The sequence below is a fragment of the Hyperoodon ampullatus genome (assembly GCF_949752795.1).
Source record: "Hyperoodon ampullatus genome assembly, chromosome: 19".
NCBI classification, from domain to species: Eukaryota; Metazoa; Chordata; class Mammalia; order Artiodactyla; family Ziphiidae; genus Hyperoodon; species Hyperoodon ampullatus.
Window position 1 is genome coordinate 13,795,069 of NC_136932.1, and position 25,572 is coordinate 13,820,640.

General features: G+C 56.9%; 2 protein-coding genes across 3 annotated transcripts in view; one reads left to right on the forward strand and one right to left on the reverse strand.

Moving 5' to 3' along the window:
• The window catches only part of CSNK1D (casein kinase 1 delta), a gene marked incomplete at its 3' end in the record, with an annotated part of 37,472 nt that extends 19,513 nt beyond the window's left edge, over positions 1-17,959 (forward strand). The window contains exons 3-9 of one of the 2 annotated variants that reach the window (XM_079724822.1): positions 4,168-4,316; positions 4,588-4,816; positions 5,139-5,309; positions 5,784-5,932; positions 7,920-8,091; positions 8,678-8,817; positions 17,870-17,959. In XM_079724822.1, coding sequence (XP_079580948.1) covers positions 4,168-4,316; positions 4,588-4,816; positions 5,139-5,309; positions 5,784-5,932; positions 7,920-8,091; positions 8,678-8,817; positions 17,870-17,959 — 1,100 coding nt within the window. Of the gene's footprint in view, positions 1-4,167; positions 4,317-4,587; positions 4,817-5,138; positions 5,310-5,783; positions 5,933-7,919; positions 8,092-8,677; positions 8,818-13,041; positions 13,491-17,869 lie in introns of those variants that run through there. The other variant, XM_079724823.1, reaches the window with a different exon arrangement.
• A 199-nt stretch (positions 17,960-18,158) lies between these two features.
• On the reverse strand, positions 18,159-22,047 carry SLC16A3 (solute carrier family 16 member 3; the record flags this gene model as incomplete). Its single annotated transcript, XM_079724818.1, has 4 exons — positions 18,159-19,243; positions 20,151-20,915; positions 21,212-21,355; positions 21,825-22,047. The coding sequence occupies 4 exons, from the start codon at positions 22,045-22,047 to the stop codon at positions 18,990-18,992; spliced, it is 1,386 nt and encodes a 461-aa protein (XP_079580944.1). The 3' UTR covers positions 18,159-18,989.
• Positions 22,048-25,572: the final 3,525 nt, after the last annotated feature.

The window sequence follows — 25,572 nt, forward strand, 5'->3', positions numbered from 1 at the left end:
GACGTCTCTAGTAAGATTGTGGATTTGTCTCTGTCTCCTTGCACTATTGCCTCGTGTGTTTTGAACCTCTCTTGTTAGCTGCGTGAATGTTTAGAATTATGTTTTCTTGATCAGTCAATGCCTTTATCACTGTGAGATGACTGGTAATATCCCTGGAAATATTCTTCTACACATTCTACTGTGTCTGATGCTGACATAGCCCTTCTGCTCTCTTATCTGATGTTGGTGTGATATACTGTCCTCCTTGTGACCTAGTTGTATCTGAAGGGTGTTTGGTGTGGGCAGGGCAGTACATCTGGTCCTTTCTTTTCTGTCTAATCTGAGAAAGTGTGCCTTACCTGTGGTGTTTACATTCAGTGTGATTAATGACAGGATTGGGTTTGCTGTTAGTTTTTGTCTCATCTGGTCTTTGTTTCATTTCCCTCCTTTTTTACCTTATTTTGGATTAGTCAAGTATTTTTTACATTTCTTAATGATTTTTCTTGTGATGATCTCCTTTTTTGAATTCTGTCACTATCTCTGTGTTGTTACTTTAGTGGTTGAGTTAGGGTCTGTCATCTCTTTAGCAGGATGCAGAGGAACCTGACCTTGCGGGCTTCCACCTGCCCACCTGCCTGCGTGATAGTGTCATGTGTTTATATTTACATGTTGTAAATATTTCAGTGCGTTGTTATTTTTGTTTAAGCAGTCACATCTTTTAAATTTAAATAATTTTTTATGTACTTATGTTATTTTCATTGCTTTTCATTCCTTTTTGTAGGCCCAGACTTCCATGTGGCATCATTTGCCTCCTGCCTGAAGGACATCCTTTTACATATGTCACAGTGCTGGTGATTGATTCGTCACACTTTTTGTATCTGAAACTGTCTTCATTTTGTCTCTGCTGAGGTGTTTTTCGGCAGATTGCCTGTTCTTTTCTCAGCACTTGGAAGATGTTCCTCCACTGTGCTCTAACATGTCTTTTTTCTCTGGCTGCTTTCAAGGTGTTCTCTTTATCACTAGTGAGCGATTTGCCTGTCAGCTATGTCAGTGTTGTGTTCTTTATGGTCCTTGTGCTTGGGGCCTGTTGAGTTTCCTGAATCTGTGGGTCGTTTTCCTCAGCTCTTTCTTTCAGTGTGTCCTCTGTCCCCCTCCTTCCCTCTCTCCTCCAGTTACAGACGGCGGGTACCTTGATGTTGTCCCACAGCTCTGAAGCTTGTGTTGGCTTTTCCAGTAGTTTCTACTGCTGTGCCTTCAAGTTCACGAGTCTTTTCTCCTACAGTGTCTGGTCTGCTGTTAATCACACACCCAGTGTAGTTTTCCTCTTAGACTTTGTAGATTTCATCTTTGAAAGTTAAATTTGGGTCTTCTCTCCTTTTTTTGGCTGCACCATGCAGCATGTGGAATTTTAGTTCTCCGACCAGGGATCAAACCCGCACCCCCTGCATTGGAAGCATGGAGTCTTAACCGCTGGACTGCCAGGGAAATCCCTAGATTTGGGTCTTTTTTTTTTTTTTTTGCGGTATGCGGTCTTCTCACTGTTGTGGCCTCTCCCGTTGCGGAGCACAGGCTCTGGATGCGCAGGCTCAGCGGCCATGGCTCACGGGCCCAGCTGCTCCGTGGCATGTGGGATCCTCCCAGACTGGGGCACGAACCCATGTCCCCTGCATCGGCAGGCGGACTCTCAACCACTGCGCCACCAGGGAAGCCCAATTTGGGTCTTTTATATCTCTGTCATGTTGTGCCTTTGTTTAACTTCTTTTGACATGGAATACAGTTATAGTTTATAGTAACTTTTATTGCCCTTCTCTAATGATTCTAACTCAGTTTCTGTTGATCTCAGTGTGGATCACGTTTTCTGCTTCCTGGAATATCTGGTAATCTTTGGATGCCAGACACTGAATTTTACCCTCTTGTGTGCTGGGTATTTTAATGTTCCTCAAATTCTTCCTCAGCTTAGTTATGAGACGATGGTACTTTCATCTGCTCAGTTCTTGCTTCTCTGCTCACACTCTCAGGCAGGACTTGGGCAGTCTGGGCTCATCCTGTCTCAGGTGTCGGTGTCATTCATTGCCTCATGTTCAGCGTCTTAGAAAACCTATGTCTTTCTGTATGTTCTTTGTTCTCTTTTCTCTTCTTGGTTATTGTGGATGTGAGGGGAAGTTGGGTGCCCATTACTCCATCTTGGCTGGAAGCAGAAGTACTTTTAAAGTAATAAGCATCTCTTTCTGACTCTGAGTTCGGGAAGGGTGTCTTATGTAAGATACCAAAAACATTACTCATAAAGGAAAAGACTGATACATTCATGTTTGTTAAAATTTAGCATCTCTTCTCATCAAAAGACTCCACAAGAAAATAAAAAACATGCCATTAACTGAGAAAAGGTATTTTCCTCACATAAAAAAGATAATAGTTTAATATCCAGAATTTATAAAAGAACTGCTATAAATAGGAAAAAAACACCCTGATAGAAAAACAATGACAAAGATACGCATAGACATTTTAGAGAAGAGGAAACATGTAATGCCAATAAATAATGAAAAAAGATCCAAATTGAGAGTTCAGTGAGACACTATTTTACATCTGCCACTTGATTGATAGAAATTAAGAGCTCTGACGAGACCCTGCATCCAGCAGGAACTAATCCATTTGTGGTGGGGTTGTAAAGTGGGTTATTTATTTTGGAAAGCAGTTTGACGTTACCTTGTATAGTCAGATAATTTGTACCCTGTGTTTCTAGGTCTATACCTGGGGAAACTAGCTAAGAACAAGAATTTCACATGTGAGAATTTTCACCAGCGGACATACATAAGAATGTATTTAGCAGCACTGTTTATAATGGGGAAAGCAACCCTAAACAGTGCAGATGAGAGAAGAATAGATGAAGTGTGCTGTCCCCTCCAAGTGGAGTATTTCATAGCTCACACTCTCAGTTTACTAAAAGCAAGGAAGGGGTACAGTCCTGTGCATTTGTTGTCTGGGGGGCGCAGGTGTGGGAGGAAAGGGGAGTAAAAGTAGATGCAATTACTGGGAATGTCCCTGGTCTGTGTGGTGGGCCACAGGCTTTTGTTACATTATGCCTTATAACCTATGGATTTGTTAAATTTGTTCTCACGTAATGTACAAATGTATTTTAAAAATATTTAATTGTAAAAATGAAAAGTTGCCCCGTTGATATCAAAACTAAAACTGTTAAGGATCTTATAGTGCCAGAAAGGAAGACAGTGCTCAAAACAAACAGAGCCTGCAGTGATGGGGTGTTAAAGGGCCACAGGAGTCACGGAGGAGCCACGAAGGCTGGGATGCTTGGAGCAACAGAATAAGTGACATAGTGTTGGAGTACAGACCAAAGTATAAAATAGACACTCATGGGTCCGTACTGATAGGAAAAAACACCGAATAAGTAAATGGGGAGAAAAGACAAATCTGTGTGGAAGCATTCCAAGTCATATGTATAGATGGCTGTGCCCTCCGGGAGGGGGCCCAAACAACCCCCTGAAGTGTGGGCTGCACGTGGTGACGTCCCCGCAGAGAGAACAGGATGGAAAGGGGAGAAAGAGGAACTCCCCAGCAGAGACACCTGACAGGCACACCTCGGCCAGGTGACCAAGGGCACAGCCACGGTGAGGAGTCATGCTGAGAGCACAGGCCCTGACAGCATGTGGTGGGCAGGGCACTTTCCCTCTGTGGTCTCCCTCCCCCAAGCCCAGAGTAATAACGAGAAAAAATCAGGCAAACCAGCAGACGGACAGTCTGCACATCCCTGCCCAGCCCTCCTCCAAACCACTGGGGTCGTTCAAACCAGGAAAGTCTGAGAGACCGTCCCGGCCAAGAGCAGCCGGAGGAGATGTGGTGAGTAAATGTCATGTGGGGTCCGAGACAGGTCCTGGAGCAGCAGGAGGGCATGAGGTTAAAACTGAGGAAACCTGAATAGTGTGGACCTTAGTTAATGACGGTGTATCAGCACTAATTAAGCATTAAGCATCGCACTGGTGCAGGATGTCAGTTACGGGAAGACTGGGGGTATGGGAGGGAGCACGCCTCCTCCTCCTCAGCCCCTCGTCCCACCCCTTCCGTGAAGTTGGCCTCCCACCCTCTCCACACGTCACTTCTGACTGCTCCTGCCCGGTCCTCTGCTGGCGTCGTGGGCGGTGCACGGGAGGCAGACTGACGCTGGCTCTCTTGCAGTGGGCATCCCCACCATCCGGTGGTGCGGGGCTGAGGGGGACTACAACGTCATGGTGATGGAGCTGTTGGGACCCAGCCTGGAAGACCTCTTCAACTTTTGCTCTAGAAAGTTCAGTCTCAAAACCGTCCTGCTCCTTGCTGACCAAATGGTAAGACTTCATTTTTCTCAAGTGAAGGGCAGCCTGCGTGCTCAGCACAAGCTCGATTTGATTCATCAGAGTCTGATGAGGCCTTCAGGGCTGTTTGCTTCCTTATTGTGCGGTTAGTGCACAGGGAGAAAATGGAAGCTCGTTAACTCTGTGAAAGATAGTGACCCTTGGCGGGCAGGGTGCGTCTGCGTGTGGGCCTGAGTTCCCTGGGTTTCCTCCGCCAGGCTACTGCTTGGGGTTCAACCTCTCACCCCTGCTTCTCCACCTGCAGATTAGTCGTATTGAGTACATTCACTCGAAGAACTTCATCCACCGAGACGTGAAGCCGGACAACTTCCTCATGGGGCTGGGCAAGAAGGGCAACCTGGTCTACATCATCGACTTCGGGCTGGCCAAGAAGTACCGGGACGCCCGCACCCACCAGCACATCCCCTACCGCGAGAACAAGAACCTCACCGGGACGGCGCGCTACGCCTCCATCAACACGCACCTCGGCATCGGTGAGCCCTCCCGCCCCAGCCACAGGCCCAGCTGTCCTACAGCCTCCTGGGGGCCCTGAGGGGGGTCAGCATGTTGGGTGTGGAGGCTGGCGTCAAACTTTTGTAGCAGAGGCTGGTGTCCGGGCCTGGAGACCTTACCTTGTGGGGAGTGGGGAGACAGGCACGTGCTGGGGCTTCCTGACGGGTGGCAGTGCGTCTCTGAACAGCACAGCAGGGGCACTTGTGCTGAAACAAGGAATCCAGGTGTCCTTCCCTGTGGCTCTGAGTTCATCCCCAGGAAGCGGGGTGTTTGCCGCTTTGACCCGCTGTCCTCTCTCCCCAGAACAATCTCGAAGGGACGACCTGGAGTCTCTGGGCTATGTGCTCATGTACTTCAACCTGGGCTCACTGCCCTGGCAGGGCCTGAAGGCTGCTACCAAGAGGCAGAAGTATGAGAGGATCAGTGAGAAGAAGATGTCCACTCCCATTGAGGTGTTGTGTAAAGGCTACCCTTGTGAGTGTCCTCAGGTGGACAGCGAGCCAGCCCTGTGGTTCTGTGGGAGGATGGGGGCCTGTGAGGCTCCGGGAAAGGGACCAGGGAAGCCCCCCAGAGGCTGGCTGCCGAGGCCCCACTGATGTCCTGCATGGTAGGGGGGTGAAGGGTGAGCAGGCGCCCTGCCCTTTAGCTGGCCTCAGCCTTCTGTCCCTGGCGCTCCTCTACCTTCTTGAGCTGTAAAACTCAGGGAGTTTTCCTTTTGTTTTTGTGGGACTGCCCTTGTGATAAATGCCTCATGTGAAACTCTGTTGTGCTCTGTGTGCTCAGTTTTCTCAGCCTCTTTCCTCAAAGCATGCTCAGTGTTTCAAGTTCCAGCTTTCACACCCTCTGTTTGGGTGGCTGGGAGTGGTCAAGGGTTTTGTGGACAGACACCATGCTGGCTCCCAGTCAGGGGTACTGCTGGTTACCTCTGAGTTTCATGGTGTTTTACAGCTGAATTCGCCACGTACCTGAATTTCTGCCGTTCCTTGCGTTTTGACGATAAGCCTGACTACTCATACCTGAGACAGCTCTTCAGGAACCTTTTCCATCGCCAGGGTTTCTCCTACGACTACGTGTTCGACTGGAACATGCTCAAATTCGTAAGTGCGCCCCCAGCTTACTGACTGCTCAGCGTGGAAGGGGCATGCCGGTCAGCAGAAGGCCACTAGCTGCTGCCGTCCCTTCCTGGGAGCTACACGGGGTGGGGCTTCAGGAGGCATGGCTGCCACACGGGGAGCACGAGGGGTTCTGAGAAGCCAGATGCCTGTTGGCAAGTGAAGAAGGCACCTCAAGGCTGCAGCGGGGCTGTGGGGTTCCTGGGCCTGAGATATGTCCGCAGTGCAGGTCTGCCCAGACCAAGGCTCTTACTTGGAATGCTGAGGTCATTTTATCATCATCATCATCCATCCTAAGGACATTGAGGCTGCTCTGGCCTGTGAGTTCCTTGTCACTGGGGTGTGGCTGCCGCCGGGTTGGGTGAAGACTTCCTACTCCTCCCCCTACCAGGCCGTGCCGAGGCCCGGCCTCTGAGGGGGTGGGTGGCCTGGGAGGCGCTGTGTGTTAGGTCTGCGTTTGGCCTTGTGATGAGCTAGACTTACATTTGATTTCCTTTGTTACCCAGTTCGTTCATTAAGTGTGAGCCTGTGTTGTGCGCACGCATGCTCCCGGGGCTGGGGGTGGGGGGGCTTGAACTTTAATTTGTTTTCCTCTCTAAAACAGGCCGCCTGTCCCTGAATCTGTTGTATGAGTTTGTTTAATCTCCAACACTACGGCCAGAATTCCAGTTTTTTTTAAATTTCCACTTTCTCTTTCATTAAAAATGTGTTCTATGAGCTTAATACAAAAATGGGCTCGTTTCTAGGGTGACAAAATCTGATGGAGGAACAGAACCTCCTCTTCAGAGGGTGCAAAACAGGAAGCCTTATTCCATGGCCTCACAGGTGCAGGGGTGTTCACACAGGGACCAGGTACGGGTGGGGGGCTGCAGCCTCCCAGAGCGGGGGCCAGCCCGCAGAGCCAGCCTCCCCTGGACCTCGCCCATGCCATCCGGGTGCCAGGCCCCTCTGTTAGGGTGGCCTTCGAAGGACAGCCTTTGGGAGTGGTGCCGCAGGTTACCTGGAGCCTGGACATCAGAGTGGGCCTCCTGCCAGAGCCACTTTAATAAGTTCTTTGTTCTAACATTGTCATCCCTCCCAGGGGCTCAGCAAACCTCTTCTGTAAAGGACCAGGCAGTCAATAATTTTAACTTTGCTGTCAGCACAGTGGTGCGACCACTCAACTCTGTGTTGTAACTGGAGAGCCGCCCAAGCAGTGCGGCAGTGAGTGGGCATGGCTGTGCCAAGAAAACCGTATTTGCAGGAACGGGTGTGGCTGCATTTGGCCCGTGGGCTGCAGTTTTCAGACTCTTGCCTTACAGCGCTGGTAATTAGGATGTGACCTCTACTAGGGCAGGTATCTTAGCATCACCACTTAAAATCAAATGTCCCCGTGTTTCTGGTGTGATGTTCACTGAAAGTGTAACTAGCTGTTTGTTCTGGGAGCAACTAGCTTAGCTTAGGTGGTGCCCACCGCATGGCCCCCCGGGATGAGCCTGGCTGCTGGCCTCCTTATTTCAAGTGCACCAACAGGACATGGGCCTGGCCCGGGCATCTGGGCTCTAGTTGGACCCCTCAGCCAACCAAATGCTGTCCCTCCCACCTGCCTTGCGGACTCCCCCAACTGTCGCCGCATTGGGCCACCTCTGACCTGGGCTGTTTCCCATCCCCGTGTGAATGGTCGCAGAGAAGAGGGCCGCCAGGTGCCGTTGGTGTCTGGGTTCTGAGGAGGTGCTGAGGCGATGGGGTGGGGGTTTCCTCTGCTGTGCTGGGAAGAGGAGACTGAGAAGCCTGGTCCTGCTCGCCCACGGTCGTGGGACGGGCCATGCGTGGACCCAGAGGGAAGAGTGCCTGGCTTGCCGCGAGGCTGTGGACGGCTTTGCGGGCAGACTGTCCCACACGCCCCGGTGTTTTCTCGAGTGGCAGCCAAGGGCCTCAGGTGGTTTTTCACCAAACCCAGTTCAGTTCTGGTCTCGCCCTCTTTCCTCTGTAGGGAGCCAGCCGGGCAGCTGACGATGCTGAGCGGGAACGCCGGGACCGAGAGGAGCGGTTGAGACACTCCCGAAATCCAGCCACACGCGGCCTCCCTTCCACGGCCTCGGGCCGGCTGAGGGGGACACAGGAGGTGGCTCCTCCCACCCCCCTCACCCCTACCTCACACACTGGTGAGTGGTCCCGGGGCTGCAGCTTGCACCCCGGCCCCTGCTCTGCAGGCAGTAGGGGTTCTGTTTTGAGTGTCACTTGCTCTGGACACTCCAGTGTGTGACCTCGTGGGGTCTGGGCAGGAGTGCCTGGTGGGTGAAGACACGTGCATCCTTATTCTGATCAGTTCTTATTTCCGAAGTTAGGTCAGGGAACGCCCTGGGACAGTGCCTTCGGGAATGTGTTTCCCAGACGTTGGCCTCTTGAAGGGTTGTGTTCCCTGCGAGCTCTGTTGCTTTGCCTCTTGTTCTTCTCATGGCACGACATCCTCCATCACAAACCTCTCCAGCCTCTTCCTTGCTTGTCGAGACAAGCGTTGTAGGCAGAGGCCCCGGCTGCCCTCCCACTGGACACCTGGTGCTTCGCTCCCGGGGCATCAGCAGAGCCTGTGGTGCCGGCCTAGTCTTAGGGTGCAATAGCCTGTCCTGTGCCCGACACCAAGGCAGCCGAGGGTCCTTGTTAGACGTGGTTCCCGAGGAGAGACCCCGTGCTGGAGCGTGGGGCCGCATTCCGAGGCCTCACGCTCACCCCTGTCTCCCTCTCCTCCAGCGAACACCTCTCCTAGGCCCGTGTCCGGCATGGAAAGAGAGCGGAAAGTGAGTATGCGGCTGCACCGCGGTGCCCCGGTCAACATCTCCTCGTCCGACCTCACGGGCCGGCAAGATACCTCCCGCATGTCCACCTCACAGGTACGCGCCGCCGGCGCCTGATCTCAACCCAGGCTGGGCACTGCAGGCCTCTGGCTTCTCCATGTTTGGTCTGGTCTTACGGGCTCCAAACAGAGTGGGATGATAGTTTCGAAGGCTTTCCTTCTTTCCTGCCTTCCCTTTCTCCCCATTTTTGGGTGTTTTAACCATTGGGGGAATGTTGCGCCCCTCGCAGTTTGGCCCGTTGGTTGAGAGCCTCTGTGACGAGCTTTGTGGGGTAAGGGCTCTACACCCAGCCGCCCCCCGCCACCCCCGCAGTTGTGCTGGGATGTGCCACGGGACCTTTTCTCTCCGGCTGCCCTCCGTGTGGCCCCCAGCCCCCGGCCAGCTTTGGAGGCTTGGCCGTCTTCCCTGGGCAGACTGGAAGCGCCAGCCTGCCTGCTCATGCCGTTTGTCATGGGCACCTCCAGCCTTTGGGACTCTGTCCTCGTTCTTGTTGACCAGGTGCTCCCCCAGCAGAGAACCCGGGGGGGGGTGGGGGGTGGCGTATTGCCGGCGGTCACTCTGCAGTGTCATGCCCAGCGCATGGCGACGTGCTGTGGGGCTGAGGGTTCCTGTTTTCTGACGCCCCTTCTGACGTTTGTCTTCTCTCTGGCGAGGCGAGTGTGCTCAGAGGTGCAGGGCCTGGACCCAGGGCCTCCTCCACCCATGTCGTCTTCCCCATCTGGCTTTCCTTGCTGTTTTTCTGTTCTCACTAACGTGCCTCCCTCAGCAGAGCAGCTCTTTACCTGCTTGCGGACGTTATTCCTCAGCTAGCTTTCAGGGTCTCCTCCCGTGGGCAGTGGGGGTGGGCAGGGGTCCTGTGGGGGCCGGGACCACCCGGTGGTGTCTGCTGGGTGGGCAGGTGGTGAGTTCATGAATGACTGAAGCCCAGGTCCTGGCCGTGTACTGGGGTAGCATCCGTTTGCTTCACCACGATGCCTCAGGTTTACATTTAGCGCCCTGCCCTCCCCCCATGCTTGCTGGGCATTAGGTGTAGCTTGTTGCTGAATGTGGTGGATTGAGCACGTTGATCAGGAGGGCACAGGGTCTGTGAGAATTGCCCAGAACCTCGGTCCTGTGGTGTCCAGCTGGTCTTCTGGCAGAGGAACAAGGTGTGCCCAGGCAGAGGAAGTGCTCCTGACCATTTTTCTTTAATCAAGTGAAATAGTATTTTTACCAAACACTTCTAAATTACTAGTAATTCTACTAGAAATGGGTTCTTATATGGTAATTCTCTCTCAAAGAGGCTGAAGATGCAGGTCGTTTGAACTGTGGGGCTCAGCGGGTCTGGCCAGAGTGATGAGATTGGGCCTCTTAGGGCTCCCGGCCCCACACCCCTCCTCTGTGACCACAAGACACGGAAAGGGCTTAACACGTTTCTTCCACGAGCCCTGGAACGCATGAGCCAGCAGCTGGGAGCAGGTCCTGGGAGGTGTTTTGCCGCCCTTGGCCAAGTGGGCCTGGCTGAGGGCCCTGGAACACCTCAGCCATCAAGGACCAAGGAAGGGACAGGCTTAACTTTTTTTTAACACAAGAAAACGTATTTTGCTTTGAGGATCGTTGAGGGAAACGGAAGAGGCAGAGGGTTCTGAGGGTGCCAGGTGGTTACGGGTCTTAGTCCAGCTTCTTCTCCAGCTTGTGTCCACCCCTCAGGCCACCGACCCGTGAGTGTTGACCACACGCAGCTCCAGGGTCTGTCCTCACAATCACGTGTCTTTGTCCTCTGGTTCTCTGCTTTCCATACGAAGAAGTGTCATGTGGGCCTGAGCACTGGGGGGAGTCTCTGCAGAGATTCGATTTGGGGGTATCCTCTCCCAAAAGAAGCACCCTAGTCACCCTGGGGGTTTCCTTAGGATCTTCATGTTGAGGACAAAGCCCCTGAGGGCGTGTCCCCGGTGGCCTCCATCCTGGGGACAGCTCGGTCCTTTGGGTTTTTCTGGTCATCCCCCAGGCGCTCTTCCTAAGAGACTCTGAAAGGGTCTTGTCCACCAAGGGCGTGGTCAGAGTTGCTCCAGCTTTTACAACTCTATGGCCTCCATTCATCGCCCTCCCCCGCAAAGATACGAGCCGGGGTAGGGGCAGTGACACACCAGTCCAGGGGGTGGCACCGCGTGTGCACAGACCCTGGCCTCTCTGTGGCCCGGCTGGGGCTGCTTCCTACCAGCTTCCTCTTTGCCCCTCGAAGAGGAGAGGTTGCGTCCTGTGCCAATGCACCGAGTGCAAAGGAGTGCTCATCCTCAGCACAGAAGTGCCCAGAGCCGCCCGCCTGCTTGGGGGAGGGCCCTGCCGACCCTCTCCAGCTGGAGGTGGGAGGGCGTGACATATGTGTCGCTTGTCCTGGCCGTTCCTCCTCACCCCCACGTGCTTCTCCCGGGACCACAGTCCCCACATCCCTGACCCCGGCCTGTGAATCTGGCCTCTCCAGCTGGAATAATGTGGAGACTGAAGGGCTCCTGGTGGATGAACCTGTTTGTCATGTCTCTCTTTGTGAGGAGGGCCTCCTCCATCCGGTGCTATTGGCAGAACGTGATGCTGGTCCGTGGTGCCAGTTTCTCCTTCAGGCTTACTCGTTTCAATCCCTGCGCCCCAAGTAAGGTCCACAACCGTGTCCTCTTCCTTGTGTCAGTGAGGAAATGTGTCCAGTCCTTTTGTCACAGGGAGGTGGTGTTCTCTCCACCTGCCAAGCACAGGCCTTGGGGAGCCGCTGGTCCCAAGAGCTGATGGAGGGGCTGCCTTCTGGGCATCCAGTTTTCTTACTCCGTGAGAGTTGGGAAGGGTCTCCCTTGTTGGCCCCATTGCCAGATCCATCCTCAAGGAGCAGCAGCGGCTGCATGTCCAGGGGCCACTCTCGAGAGGCAAGACTGAGCTCCTGTGTGGTCCTTGGGTCCCCTCGAGCGGCCCTGGCCAGTGGTCATGGACCTGGTTGAGGCAAGGCGAGGCAGTGCTTGCGGAAACAGGAGGGCCTCACGTGCTGGTCCGGCCAGCGTAACCCTTACCAACAGCTGTCTTTTCCCCCCACCTCAGAATAGCATTCCTTTCGAACATCACGGCAAGTAGCTGCACGTCTCCCCGTCGGAAGGCAGCACTGGGTGAGTGTGCTCACGGCGGGGCTCCTCAGCAGGCGCCGGGCGGGGTGGGAGCTGCCGCCCGCTCGCCGACCCGAGGGAGCACGCAGGGGGTCGGGCTTGCATGCCAGGTGCCCCAGGTAGAGCAAGGCCCCTGGCCCAGGTCCTCTCCTCACGTGGATTCTAGAGCAGCTGTGGTGGGCTGTCCAGTCTGGGGTGACCCCAGAATCCTGTCTGTTGGCCTTTGGCCTTTGCTGTGGTCTCCAGTTGGGAGCCAGCGTGGGGAGCAGGAGCCCAGTCTCGGCTCCAGTGGCCCCAGGGGCCTCAGAAGGTTCGGGGCCGCGTGGTTCCAGGTCGGTCGCTGGACGTGTGCCGTGTCATGCTGGCTGTGGGGGCCGCGCTTGGCAGGGGCTCTTGCACTCTTGCTGCGTGAGACACTCCTGATGGTCCCTGCTGTCCCGGCTTTGTCATCTCTCTTCCTTTAGCACTGATTTCTGTCCTCCTCGTTTGTTTTTCTTTTTGAACTTGGTCTCTGCCTAGCATCTTGTCCACCACACTCTCATCTGTATTCACCCATCAGCCACAGCCACCCGCTCCCTGCCGTTGGTGCATGGCTGGGCATCCAAGCCAGGCTCCCCTCTTGGTGGCAACTCTTGTGGCTCCTCCCGGCCGAGGGCTTGCAGCTTCTGTCCACTCGGCGCTGCGGTGGGAGACCAGCTGCAGTTGTAACGTGACTGCACTCTTGGGGACATCTTGATGGGAAATGCTTTTCACGTCTTGCTCCACGTGGAGTCCCAGTGCCCGCTTGGGGGCCTCGTCCCTGTTTTTGGAACACCAGGCTACTTTCCAGGAAGAGGGGCTGGGAGCAAGCATCTCTTGCCCGCTTGGACTCTGGTCTGACTGATCATGAGCTCGCGGCCCCACAGCCTCCTTGCCTGCATGGCTCTTCCTTCCCCATCTTCCTGTCACTCTTTCTGCTGCACGTATCCTGGACTCGAGGGACCTTCCAGAGCAGCTGGGGGTGCGCGTGTCCAGAGGGGCTAGGCGGCATCTGTCCCCTCCCCACCAGGGCACTGTCACTGGTGTTTTCTGCCCAAGCCCGACCGGCTCCGTTCCTCTGGCCTCACGCTGACCTTCTTCTGTGCTTTGGCTCCGACAGATTCCCGGTCGGGTGGCGTCCAGTGGTCTGCAGTCTGTCGTGCACCGATGAGAACTCTCCTTTTTGCTGAGGGCAGACAATGCATGGCTGATCTACTCTGTTACTAGTGACACGCCCCCGGTCTAGAACCGAAATGTTAACACCGGGACCTCTCCAGGCCACCCACCCAGCGACGCCCATGGGGGAAACAAAACACAAACCCAGCTGGACAGACTCCAAGCGCTGCCATCGCCAGGGGCTGCACTGAGCCCCCATGAACTTGGTTCTAGCGGGGCTGGGACGAAAGCAGTGAGATGGTTGCAGAGAGAATCAAACTCCCATTCAAGAGCCTTTCAGTCCCCTCCGTGGTGGCGCACCCATGTCCCTGCCGAGTCTACTGTAACTACCGATCTTCTACTTGGTTAAGACAGTTTTGTATCATTTTGCTAAAAATTATTGGCTTAAATCTGTGTGAAGAAATCTGTCTTTATTGTTTCTTTCACGTCTGTTTTTGCGGTCTTGAAGATGCTGACTTTAAAGGATTCTAACGCAGGCACTGGTGTGGAGTTCGTGTAGAAGGAGCGAGGCAGGGAGCAGAGCGCGTGGGTCTCCGTGGTCTGCGTCTCGGGGTTTGTTGTGTGGTCACTGTGGAGAAGGGATTTTCTCATCGGAAATTCTATCACGTGTACATGTGTGTGTAAGTAACGTGTGTGTCCGTGTGTGCCGTGTGTCTCGTGACCTCATTAACCTGGTTTTGGCTGTCATGCTCCTTTCCCCACCGTAAACTGAAATGCCTGCTCACTGCAGACCCGCTGGGATTCTTGAATCATCAGAGCAGTTAGAAAGTGCTGGCTACACGCATGGGCGCAGCGGGTGCTTCCCCACAGAGCAGCCCGCCGATCTGACCTTCCCAGACGCAGCGAGAAGGAAGCTGAGCCTGAAGACTGCAGAAGCTGTGGCTTCGCGTCGTGTCGCTGATCCCTCGGGAGAGGAATTCATACTGAGAGACTTGGGCCCTCCGTGGAGTCGTGTGTGATTATTTTGGTGGTGGTTGCCTCAATGCTTTTGAATCTGGGAAATTTTCTAAATAGGCTGTCAATATTACCAGTGCAGATTGGCCCTTAATCTGTGTTAATATCTCTGTGCTCAAAACCAAGGGCCATGGTATCTGCCCTGGGTGCCAGCGTTGCCCAGAAAGGCCAGCGAGCCCAAGGAAATCCACTCTGAAGTGCCAAGAAGCAGGTGACTCTGATGACCTGATTGTCCAGGAGGGTGAAGGGTCACCCGCTTTTGTGACTTTCCCTGGGACATAGTGACCCCACAGAGGCCAAGAGTCAGAGCAGGGCTGAATCTCCCCAGAAGGACCTTCTGGGGCAGCCCAGCTCCAGGTGGTTTCCTGAGATGCTCTCCCTCACTTTGCAGTAGCAGAGGCTCCAGGTAGTAATGGTGGCCGGTAGACAGGAGCCCCCATCTCTGGAAACGAGGTGCAATATATATGTTCATAGGTACTTTCACATTTCTTCGCATCATCCCCCTGCAGTGTGTTCTGTTTGGAAACTGGGACACTCGTAGGAAGATAGGGACCTAAAAGGTGTCCACGTCTGTGTTTTCCCTTCCTGCCCCCAAAGTCTCAGCACAGGGATGCTGGTCCTAGGATGCCCTGACTGCTGTATTGATGGCACAGAATGCAGCTGTTTACTTTTTTCTGATTCCTGAGCTGGCTACTCTGTAAGTGTTCTGGGGTGTGGGCACTTGGCCAGATCGGGCTGTGTTTCTGGGAGTGCAGAGGGAGCTCGCGTGGGTCAGAGTGAGTTGGGGGCTTTCATTGTGGCCCAGTGCCTTCTGCAGAGGTGGGCTTCCCCTTCCCAGCAAGGTGTTAGCAGCCGCAGCCCCAACATTCTGCATCCAGGTTTCCACCTGAAATTGCCAGGTGGCATTTGAGAAGTGGACTCTGACCCCGAGTCCTCAGCAGTGTGGTTGTGGACAGTTGTGTCCCCCCCTTATTTAACTCCCCATCCTGACTTGCAGGAAACATAGTTGGAATGTCTGTATCAACCTGTGTATCCGTTGCCAAGTCTCTGAACTGCGCTTTTGTATGACCACTGTATTTGTGTCCTTAACTACCGTGTAAATAATAAATTCATGACGACTTCTACCTTTATTCCCTGCCCCTGCCATGTGGTCTTTATTTCACCAGTTTGAGTTTTGATTTGTTTAGATTAACTGTTTGAAACTAATTTTCTGAGACTGGGCGTTCGTGTCTGTCCTTTAGAAGCCTGTTGGTGTACTTTGTAAGCTGATCAGGAGTAGGTGGAATGAGCCTGTGGGACGTGGCATGGATGTGGCTGAGTTGTCGCCGGGTGCAGGCCATGTGCACATACCAGTCCCCTGCCTTAACCACCTTTATGGGAAGGAAGTGCTTCCACCCACCTTGGGTTTTCTGGGGAGTGAAGAGCACGGTAGCTGACACATAGCCATGTTCCTGCTGCCTGTGGTGGGTGCTCGAAGTGGCTGCTGAGTGGGCCCCTGCTGGGACCCAGGGGCTTGGACCTGGCAGTCGCCATCCCAGTGAGAACACCACCCTGCATGCCCCATGCCCCGGGTGTTGTCCTTTCTAATCAAGGCACCGTCTGCAAGGGGACATCATCCATCCATCCGTTGGGCTCATGGCCCCCAGCAGGCTCTCCTGCGCATGGTGACTTGCAGGGCTGGCCGGGTGGGAAGGTCCGTCCCTCTTGAACTGGGACCACAGATGTGCTCCCACGGATGTGTGGTAATCAGCCACTTCCTGGTCCACACCCACTTGTCCTGGAGCTGAGCATGCTGGCCTTGCGTGCGTTGCAGGGAAAGCTTGGCGGCCCCACCCACATGCGTGGGGAACAGGTGGGGCAGGTGGATCTCCCACCTGCTGCTGGCTTGCTTTTGCTCCTCCTAAGCCACCATGGCTATGCCAGTGGTCCCTGAGGTTCCGAAAGGGCCTGAGCTCTTCTTTGCGGGTTCCCCACCCCAGCCACCTGACATGTGGACCCAGCTGAAATGGTGACGAGGCAAGCCCTGAGCCACCTCTTGTTTTCCTGCCAGGAGGTGGACCACAGGCAGGACAGGGACCCTGTCATCTTGCGCTCAGAGCCTGCTCGTCCTGCTCCCCAGCCCCCTCGCCACCTCTGTCTGCCTGACACAGAGAGCTTCGCCCCCTGACCCGCGTGGCAGGCTCCACGCTCAGGAGAGCAAGCGCCGGGCCCATGCCTCCACCTCCCACCTTCCCCCAGGCCCCATCACCACTGAGAGTGGTGCTTGGAGCCCCTCCTGGAAACCCCCGTGTTGGGGGAGGGGACCCCTCCTGCCCTTCCCGCTGCCTGCCCTGCCCCCCGCCCCGCCTCCTTCTGCTGGGAGCTCTGGAAACAGTACGCCTCTCATTACCTGTAAGGGTGTTTAGGGTTACAGGGAGTGTCCTTTAGGGAACCATGAGGGGGCCCTGCGGGTCTAGGCGGCTGCCTTCCAGACCGCCACTGGCAGGACCCTTAGGCAGCCACTGACGGTGGGGTCTGCCCTCCTGCCAGGCTCTCCTAGCGTGGGGCCTGCACACGTGTCCTGAGGTGTTCTCTGCACAGGGTGGCAGGTGCCCCGAGGTCTGGCCAGGGTGGGAGTAGCAGCCCAGGGTGCCTGGCTCGTGTACCCCACCCCCCACCCCCCAATTTAGGCTGATTGTGTATGTGTCCCCCAAGGAGATGCTGAAGGGCCCATGAGAGTGGGCTTAGCATGGGCATCTGGGTCTTCACAGGATGCTGGGTGTGAGTCTCCTTTAGTGGGACGTCTAGAGGGTTAGGGGCAGCCCCGTCCACGCCAGAGCACTGATGACAACTGTTGTCAACTGCTCTTAGGGCTCTTGGCAGCCACAACTTTGAGGACAGGAAGTTTTTTTTCTCTGTGTCTTGGGCACAGTTGGAAACATCTGGAACCAGAAAACTAGGCAGTCAAGATGGTCTGGTCACCTTCTCCCGCAGGGCCCCTGCGGATCAGTCTCCAATCTTGGCAGAGCCCCTGGATGCTTTAACCAGCTGGTGTCGCTGCTGTGCGGGCATGGGGCCTCAGGTCCACCCTGAGGTGCATGGGTCCAGCCCCAGACCAGCTGTGGGTCCCACCCCCAGCGGAGCAACTCCCACACGTTGACCATCTCAGAATCACTGAACAATGTCCCCAGAGCATGCCTGTAGAGAGTCGCCAGTCCTCGAGTAGGGAGCGGGGAACGCATGAGGCAGCTTTGGGTGAGAGTGAGGGGGTGCTAGCGCGGGATACTGGGGCCCTGGTCACCACCACGGCTGGTTCCAGGAGACCCAGGGTAACTGAATGACTGGCGACAGCCAGGCCAAGCTCATATCAGGAGAGAAGGGGGCGGTGTGATGAGGGCTGGGAGGTGGCTGGGGGAGGGGCACAAGCAGGCCGCCCACTTGCATCCTTTTCCCTGCCTCCTTCCGGCTCAGGTAGGTGGTTGCAGAGACCACAGGTGGGGCTCGCCCTTTAAGACCTGACAAGTGGGGCGCTTATGGCTCAGCTTTGCCCAGGGGCTGGCCTGGGGGCCCTGCTTGGCTCACCTTATTACGGGGTGAGGTCAGCGGATGCAGGGCTACCACTTGACCCCTGTGACTGCTAGCACCGCCCACAGCCCAGGCCCCTGGCAGAGGGGAAGGAAGGACAGAAAGGATGACAGACGGGGCAGGGGGCTGCGGGCAGGTGCCTGGCTCCCTCATAGAGCTCAAGGGGCAGATGGAGGAGGGAGACAGCAGCCCCTTTGGGGTGACATCTCTGGGGCGGACCCAAGATGTGAGCTCTCGCTTGCTTTTCGTTGCAGAGGAGCAGGGACGTGGCATCTCTCCGGCTGCACGCGGCCCTCCAGGGTGCCTGCTGCCGTCCCCAGCGCCCTCGACGCACCACCTACTGAGGCGGCCCCAGCGGCCTCTGACCGGGCTCCCAGCCACACAGGCCACCGCTGGCCACAAGGGCAGGTGGGTGTGAAGTACCCGGGGTGAGGCTGAGTGGGGCTGTTCGAGGAGGATGGGGAGCAGATACCAGCCCAGGGCGCTGACCACACGCGGTGACTGTCAGCTAACTGAGGGGCGAATAAACAAAAGGCAGGCAGATCATTTTCTTTAAACACACACCAGTGAACAGAAACCACACATATATCTCAGCTTCAGTGGACACACCCCTGCAGCGTGGCCCCTTCCCTGCCAGCCACCAGGGTGCTGTGTGAACACTCTGAGCCGTTTGGGGTCCATCAGGGCAGGGTCCAGAACCAGCAGTGCTTAGAAGGCCGACATGGCTGACAAGGACCAAAACCACTTTGTAAAAATAACCAGGCTATTTGTTGAGAAAGTGAGATTTGGGGTGAACAGTTAGAATACTGCCCCTATGTAGAGCAAAACTCCTGAAGCTCCTGGAAGATATTCCTTCTGAGACAGCGCCTCCCACGTGCAGGTTTATCTCAGACCTTCAGAGGTGAAGGAGGGAGCTTTGTCCACTGGACGCTCAAAGAGGGGTGGGCTGGGGCGCATGGGGAGACCTGGCAGGATGGGGCGCTCACGGTCACGCAGGGAGGCCTGTCGTGGCAGTGCCCGCTCCGCAGCTGTCCCCGGCCCCGCCCCCTGATTAAAATCGTGTTGTCTCCAAAGCGTGGGTCTCTGGGTCCTTGAGCCCAGCGGTGGGCACCGGGCTCCCTGGGGTGAGCAGGTGGGGTCCCTGGTGCAGACCGCTCATAACCTCACGGCTTGGCTTCACCACAGATCCACCTTGGAATGACACGTTTCCACCCTGCCACCTCCCCTGAAAAACACTGATCGGGCGATGATCCGCTGCCTGGGTGGCTGGCGTGGAGCCAACGGCCCCGCCCAAGCTAGTCCTGTTTGTGAAATAAATACGAGCGTTGATGGTTTCTGTCCAGTTCCCTGCCACCCCTGCTGGCCTCCCCCGGCTCAGACGCTCGTTTCTGGGGTGTGAACGACCTCCCCGTTCTTCTCAGGCTCTGTCTTCAGGAAGTGCTCCACCTCCCGAGAGTCCACCCTCACGTCCTCGGGGGGCTTGTGATGCTCCTCCTCCGTGGCCGCCTCGGGCCTCTTCCCAATGCAGAAGAAGTTGCCCAGCACCAGCACAATGGAGGAGGCCAGCACCTCAACCCCCGCCAGGACAAACACATACTGGTACACGTGCGTCGCATCCAGGAGCTTGCCTGCAGTGCAGGGGGACAGGGTCAGCCCAGGGCTGAAGCTTCCACCGGATCCCCCCAGTCACCAGTGCCCTGCCGCGGACAGCCCAGGGCCCTTGAGGCAGCCACCCTCACCCCCACCACCTTCCCCCGGGCCGCGCAGACCCAGAGGTTAAGCAGAGTGGCTTTGACGAGGGTTTGGAGCAGGGCCTCATCCCCCGCCAGGTGGAGGCACCTGGAGGGATCTGGCCCCGCTGCCTGTCACTGTGGCGGCCCTCATAGGAACCACCTGGGCCCCAGAAGGGACCCTGGGACCCCGAGGCAGTGACGATTCAGGCACCTCCTCACCCTTGCCCCAGACCTCTCCAGGCAGGAAGAGCCAGAGGCCCAAGGCCAAGTGGGAGGCGGGACTACAGGGTTGGCTGGAGAGACCCAAACCCAGGTGCAGAGGCTTGGTGGGGACTTGGCCACACCGCTCCCACCGTCCACACCATTTTAATCGCACACCATTATTTTCTCAGTTACCAAAAAATAAAGCAAAAGCCCAACATAACAGAAGCCGGCCCGACCTTCAGCTCTGAGCCTCCCTGGCGTGTGGGGACAGCCAGAAAGGAGGACCAGCACTCCACCCTGGAGCCATCACCTGTCCCCACGACTCAAGCCCATGGCCTCCTCCCACAATGAACCAAGGGGGACCCAGGGTATGTGAGAGGCCATGTTCTCTCCTGACACCGGCTGGCCATGTGCTGAGGTACACGGTGGCGTGGCTAGACAAGGCTGGGAGCGGTGGGGGAGGGGGTGTCCCTCCAGCTAAGAGCCCCCCATGGTGAGTACCCTCCCCAGGAAGAGCAGGTGTGGGAACTGCCTGGAGGCCTGGCCAGGCCTCAGGGAGGGGAGGCACTTCGCTCCCCACCCTGCCCGCAGCACTCACCTCCCGACGGGGGCCCAACGAGCACAGCTATGGCCTCCAGCAGCAGCACGAGGCCAATGGCACTGGAGAACTTCTGGGTGCCCACAATGGCCATGAGGACCTCGAACTGCAGGGCCCCCACCATGCCGTAGGAGATGCCGAAGAAGATGCAGAAGACCACCAGGCCACCGTAGTCACTGGCTGTGGATCCCGTGAGGTCGGTGAAGCCGTTGAAGAACATGGCGAAGCTGAAGAGGTACACGGAGTAGGGCCGCACCTTCTTGAGCCCTGTGATGAAGCCGGCGGTGGGCCTCGCGAAGATGTCGATGAAGCCCAGGATGGTGAGCAGGAAGGCCGCCTGGGTGTCGGGCACACCCAGGTCCTTGGCGTAGCTCACCACGAACACGGGCGGCACAAAGAGCCCCAGCACCATGATGGAGGCGGCCAGGGCATAGATGACAAAGCCGCGGTCCCTGAAGACGCTCAGGTCCAGGAGCCTCCGGGACGGCCGCTGGGGCCCAGGCCCCGAACCTGAACCCAGCCGGGGCGCCTCCAGGGGCCGCATGAGTGCAGCACACACGCAGCAGTTGAGCAGCAGGCCACCCAGGATGAGGAAGCCACCCCGCCAGCCATAGTGGTCCTGCAGTACCTGCCCCAGCGGGGACAGGGCGCACAGGAACACCGGGCTGCCCGCTGCCGCCAACCCATTGGCCATGGGGCGCCGCTTGTTGAAGTAGCGGTTGAGCATGATGAGTGAGGGCTGGAAGTTGAGCGCCAAACCCAAGCCTGGAGGGGAGTGGGCGGGTGAGCGCAGGTGGCACGGCCCCAGTTCTCCCCAGTGCGGGCTCCCGCCTGAACGATTCTATGTGTGGGCCTGACAGGCGTCGACATGAGGAGACTCGGCATGTGTTCAGAGCCCCTGTTGCCAACCCACGTGCCCGGGAGAGACAGATGGGGAACGAGGGACAGGATGGTGCCTGGTGGGTACATTCCACAGCTGCCCACCCCTGGGAGGTCCTTTCTCTTCCGTCAACATGAGCCATCGCCACCCGCCGCCCCACTTCTGGCGGGGCCTCACTCACCAGTAATGACCCCAGTGGTGAGGTAGAGCTGGATGATGCTTCCACAGAAGGATGCAGACACCATGCCCAGGGACGCCAAGAGGCCACCTGCGAACATGACGGGCCGGCAGCCAAAGCGATTCACACACACGCTGCAGAGCGGGCCTGGGGGGTGGGGGACAGCAGCTGAGGGGCGGGACCGAGGCTCTCCATGCCCAGAGAGACCTGCCCTTCCCTGATGCCCCCTTGCCCCTGGCTCAGGATACACGGGGGCACCAGGTGCCCAGCGTGCAGGTCACGCTCGCCCGTCTTTTAAGCAAAGCATGGCTCACAAGGACCGGTCCCCGTTAGAGGGGTCTTTTCTGGTTGGTCAGTGCAGGCAGCAAGAACAGCTCCGGGATCCAGCACAGCTGTGCAGACACAGCCCTTTGGACAGGGTCCCAGACAGCCTTGGCCTGTGCCCATCTGCACTCTGGAGACCACGGCATCCTCGAGGGCTTCCCACCAGGGGCCCCTGGGGGCCGGGGCTGAAGACGCTGGGCGCTCTACCCAACCCCTGACCGCCAGACCTTTTTGTCCAGAACTGAACTTGCTGAACTCCCAGAGGCAGTCACCTGGCATGACGGCCCCTCACCTGTCCCGTACAGCATGGCCAACAGGATGGAGGAGATCCAGGCTGTGTCACTGTAGCCTATCCCAAACTCTCGTATGAGCTCTTTGAAGAAGACGCTGACCGCCTTGGGGAAGGCGTAGGAGAAGCCTGTGATGACAAAACAGCCCCAAAGGATGGCCCAGCCCCAGCCCCCATCTGGGGCCTTGACGCCCGTCGGGCCCTCTTCGACCACGGCCCCTCCCATGGCCAGGAGGGCTGGTTCCGCGTCCCTGAGAAAGAGGAAGCCAGGCTGACTCGGTTGTCAGGCAGTCACCCAGCTGCAGCCCTGCAGTGTGGGGACAGAGACGCACCTGAGGGCTGGCACCCAGGCCGGCCACCCCTCCCTTCAGGCCTCAGCCCCCAGTGGGAGCTCAGCTCTGGGCCAGGCCACCTGTGCGATGTGACCTGAGAGCCCTACCTCTGACCCTCACCTGTGCTGGGTGCAGGGCAGGAAGGTCTGGGGTGACCAGCAGCTGCAGCTCCTCCTCCCTCCCCCGCTCAGGCCTGGCCTGCTCCCATACAGCTGGCTCTAAAGGGCAGTGGCTTTTTTGGGCTCAGCCAGGTCTCAAGTTACCTCCTGAGGAGGGCATACCCCAGTGGGGAAGTCAGCCGTGCTCTGACCTCCCGCCTGACCCTGTGTTGGGAAGCAGTGTGGTTTTAGCAGCCAGCACCTCGGGCAGTGAAGCCAGCCCTGGTGAGGACCTTGGGGCCCGATCTCGGCTGCAGTCCCTTGAGACCTCAATCTAGATGTGGCCAGCCTTGCTCTCCCACCCCCAGGGGGACAGGGCTCCCCGATCCTTTCCACCCACTCTGATCACACTGCACAAGAAGTGAGAGTGTGAAGAAGAGGCTCACACAGGCTGTGCTGTGCAGGGAAGAGCAGGCGGGGAGGGCGGGGGTCCCTGTGCTGGCCCGGACTCGTCCCATCTCGCTATCATCCACCTGCCGCAGCTCTTTTGGGAGCCCGAGGGCAGCAGGGCCAGCCCAGGTGGAAGGTGCCTGTCGGCCGCTGGAGTTTAACCCTTCTGGCGAGGGAAGGGCAGGAGGGACACGCTTCCATCCAGCCTACCAGAGCAAACCATTCTAGCCCCCAAGGGCTGCCAAGCAGGGAGCTGGCTGCACCCACTGCTGGCCCAAAACCCGAAAAAGCTCAGGGTCAACTTTCCTCTTTTAAACCCCAGGAACTAAGCTCGTTTGAGGCCCAGTAACTTGAAACACTGCAGCCAGATTTCCACCTGGAGATCCTCCCCTCCCCTCCCATCTTCATCCCCTACCCCTCCCTGATCCTTGCTCCAGAAACCCCCTAATCCCAGAGATCAGCCTGGTGGCCTAGTCCCCGCACCTCACCTGACAGAAGCTGTTCCAAGGACAGAGTAGGCCTTGCTGCAGGCGTGGGGAAGGGGAGGGCGTGTTGGATCCAGCCGCTTGCTGCCCACTGAAGCTCTCGTGTCTCCCCACCAGCGGCAAGCTATAAACCAGCTCCCTGGTGGGGGAAGCGCTGAAGTGTAGTATCTGCCGACTTAGTGGTGTAAACACTCCACCTGCACGATGCCCGAGCACTTCCTGCACGAGCTGCACACGCAGCACCACAGCCCCCTTCCTATCAGCCCCCCTTCCTGGGTTTCATAATCTGTCCGGACTCCACCCCTTGCCCCTTTTCCTTGAATCCTTCTTGACCTGGCACAACCTGCCGGTGGCCACTCTTTCATCTGAGGCTACACAGAACCTGGGACTGGACTCTGGAATGAGGACAAGGGCTTCTATGCCCGGACAGTCTGAGCACAGCTTCAGTGTGGCGGGAAAAGAATGTGGAAAATAAGACACACTCCCTGCTCCCCCCAACCCCACCCCACCCCGCCTCCAGCCTGCCCACCAGCACCCCAGCCACAGGTGCTGTGCCCTCTGGGGTCTCTGATTCAGTAGTCTGCAGGGATCTGGGCTCTGATTTAGCAGTGGTGGGGCATCTGAGATCTGATTCAGTGCGGGGGGTGGTCTCTGATTCAGTGGACGGGTGGGTATCCAGGTTCTGATTCAGCAGTGGAGGGAGGTCCTGGGCTTTGATTCAAAGGGTGTTGGGGGAGGATTGTTTTTTAAGGGCATCCTAGGTGATTCTAAGAAGTAGCTGCTGTCCGTGGGCACCACCCTTTGATGACCAGACCTCCAGGAGCCAGCTGTCTGTCAGGGTGATGACAAGGCAGACACAGCCCACCAGAGCAGAACAACGGCCCTGCCCCCCACCCCAGACTGGGCCAGAGGTCCACCTTCAGAGCCTCTGCTGGTTCTCAGCTGGGCCAGGGCCACAGGTGCCACTTTTGGGAAACCTAGGAGAAGCCCTCACCTCTCCCGGCACTCAGACCCCAGTGCTCTTTCAAGCACTTTGCCCCGGTGCTTGGAAGGCTCCTGGGCTTCAGTGAGCAGGATGAAGGGTGCGTCCAAGGCCAAGGGCTGCACAGCCATCCGGGGACACAGCTGAAGGGTGCACGGGGGCACCCCAGCCAAGGGAGCCCCCCATCCTCCTGCAAATGTGTGCACAGACCCGTAACCTGGCATAGCCCCCTGGGTGGCCACCTCCACGTCTGAGGCTACATAGAACCTGGGATGGGACAGTCTGAGCACAGCTTCGGTGTGGCCCACCCCTAGGTTCTCCTCCAGAGCCCTGCCTTTGACAACACAGCCGGGTGCCTGAGCCTGGAACAGGACAACTGGACAAAGGTCATCCACAGCCAAACTTCCCGGGTTGGGGTACCGAGCTGCTGTCCCTTCCCCTTGATAGCGTTAAGTTTAAAAGGTCTCTAAGGTACGTGCACCTGAATGATATTAAAAAAAACAAAAAACTAGTAAGTATATCTTAGGAATGGGAACATTCCTAAGATATACTTATCTTAAGCAACACTTATTGATGCAGTGACACTATTTAAGGCAGAAAGCACAGGAACCCCAGACCCAGGACTCAGGACAGTGGTCATGGTCATGGGGGCACTGAGGGACTGGTTGTCCTCAGAATCCTGGCATGTTTGGGGTTGTGGGCTTTTTAAAGTAAATCAAGTGGGCCATGTAGAGGCCAAGGAGGGGAGTGTGTCTGGGCCGAGCAATTAGGAATAGCCCAACTCTTATAAACCCAAGGTTCCAAAACAGAACAAAGGAGGGCCTCCCTCTGAGATTTCCGTGGTTCCACCAGCCATGGCTGGTGCCCCATGGGGATCATGGGCACCCCGACCTTTGAGGCCCCATTCTCTGCCCGCCAGGGCTGGGTCCTCCCTGGAGGCTCCCAGGATCCTCAGGAGAACTAGCATCTGGGAGAGTGAGGAGGCAGAGGGGTGGGTGCCAAGGCCCAGAGGCAGGAGGGTTCAGCGTGTTCTGGGACCTGCGTGGGCCAAGGGGCTGCTATGTGAAGCTCACATGCGGAGGGGGCCATCTTTTGTGCCTGGACCAAGGCCCAGTGGTCATCTCTCCCACCAACCCCTGAATGCCCCAGAAGCTCTTCAGACACTACTTTCTCCCAGCTAACCCCCCAGCCCAGGGTGCCAGCCACACTGAAATTACCCCCGCCCTGTTCCCCACACCAGATGGTCCTCAAACTGAGGTTTCTAGTGCATTTCAATTTGCCAATGGCGGCGGAGGTGGTGGTGAGCAAGCAGGGAGGATGATGGAGGGCTGGGGGGCTCTAGGTTGGGGGCAAAGGGATTTCGCTCCGCAGTGCTCTGTGTATTTATGGGGTGGGTGGAGAAGG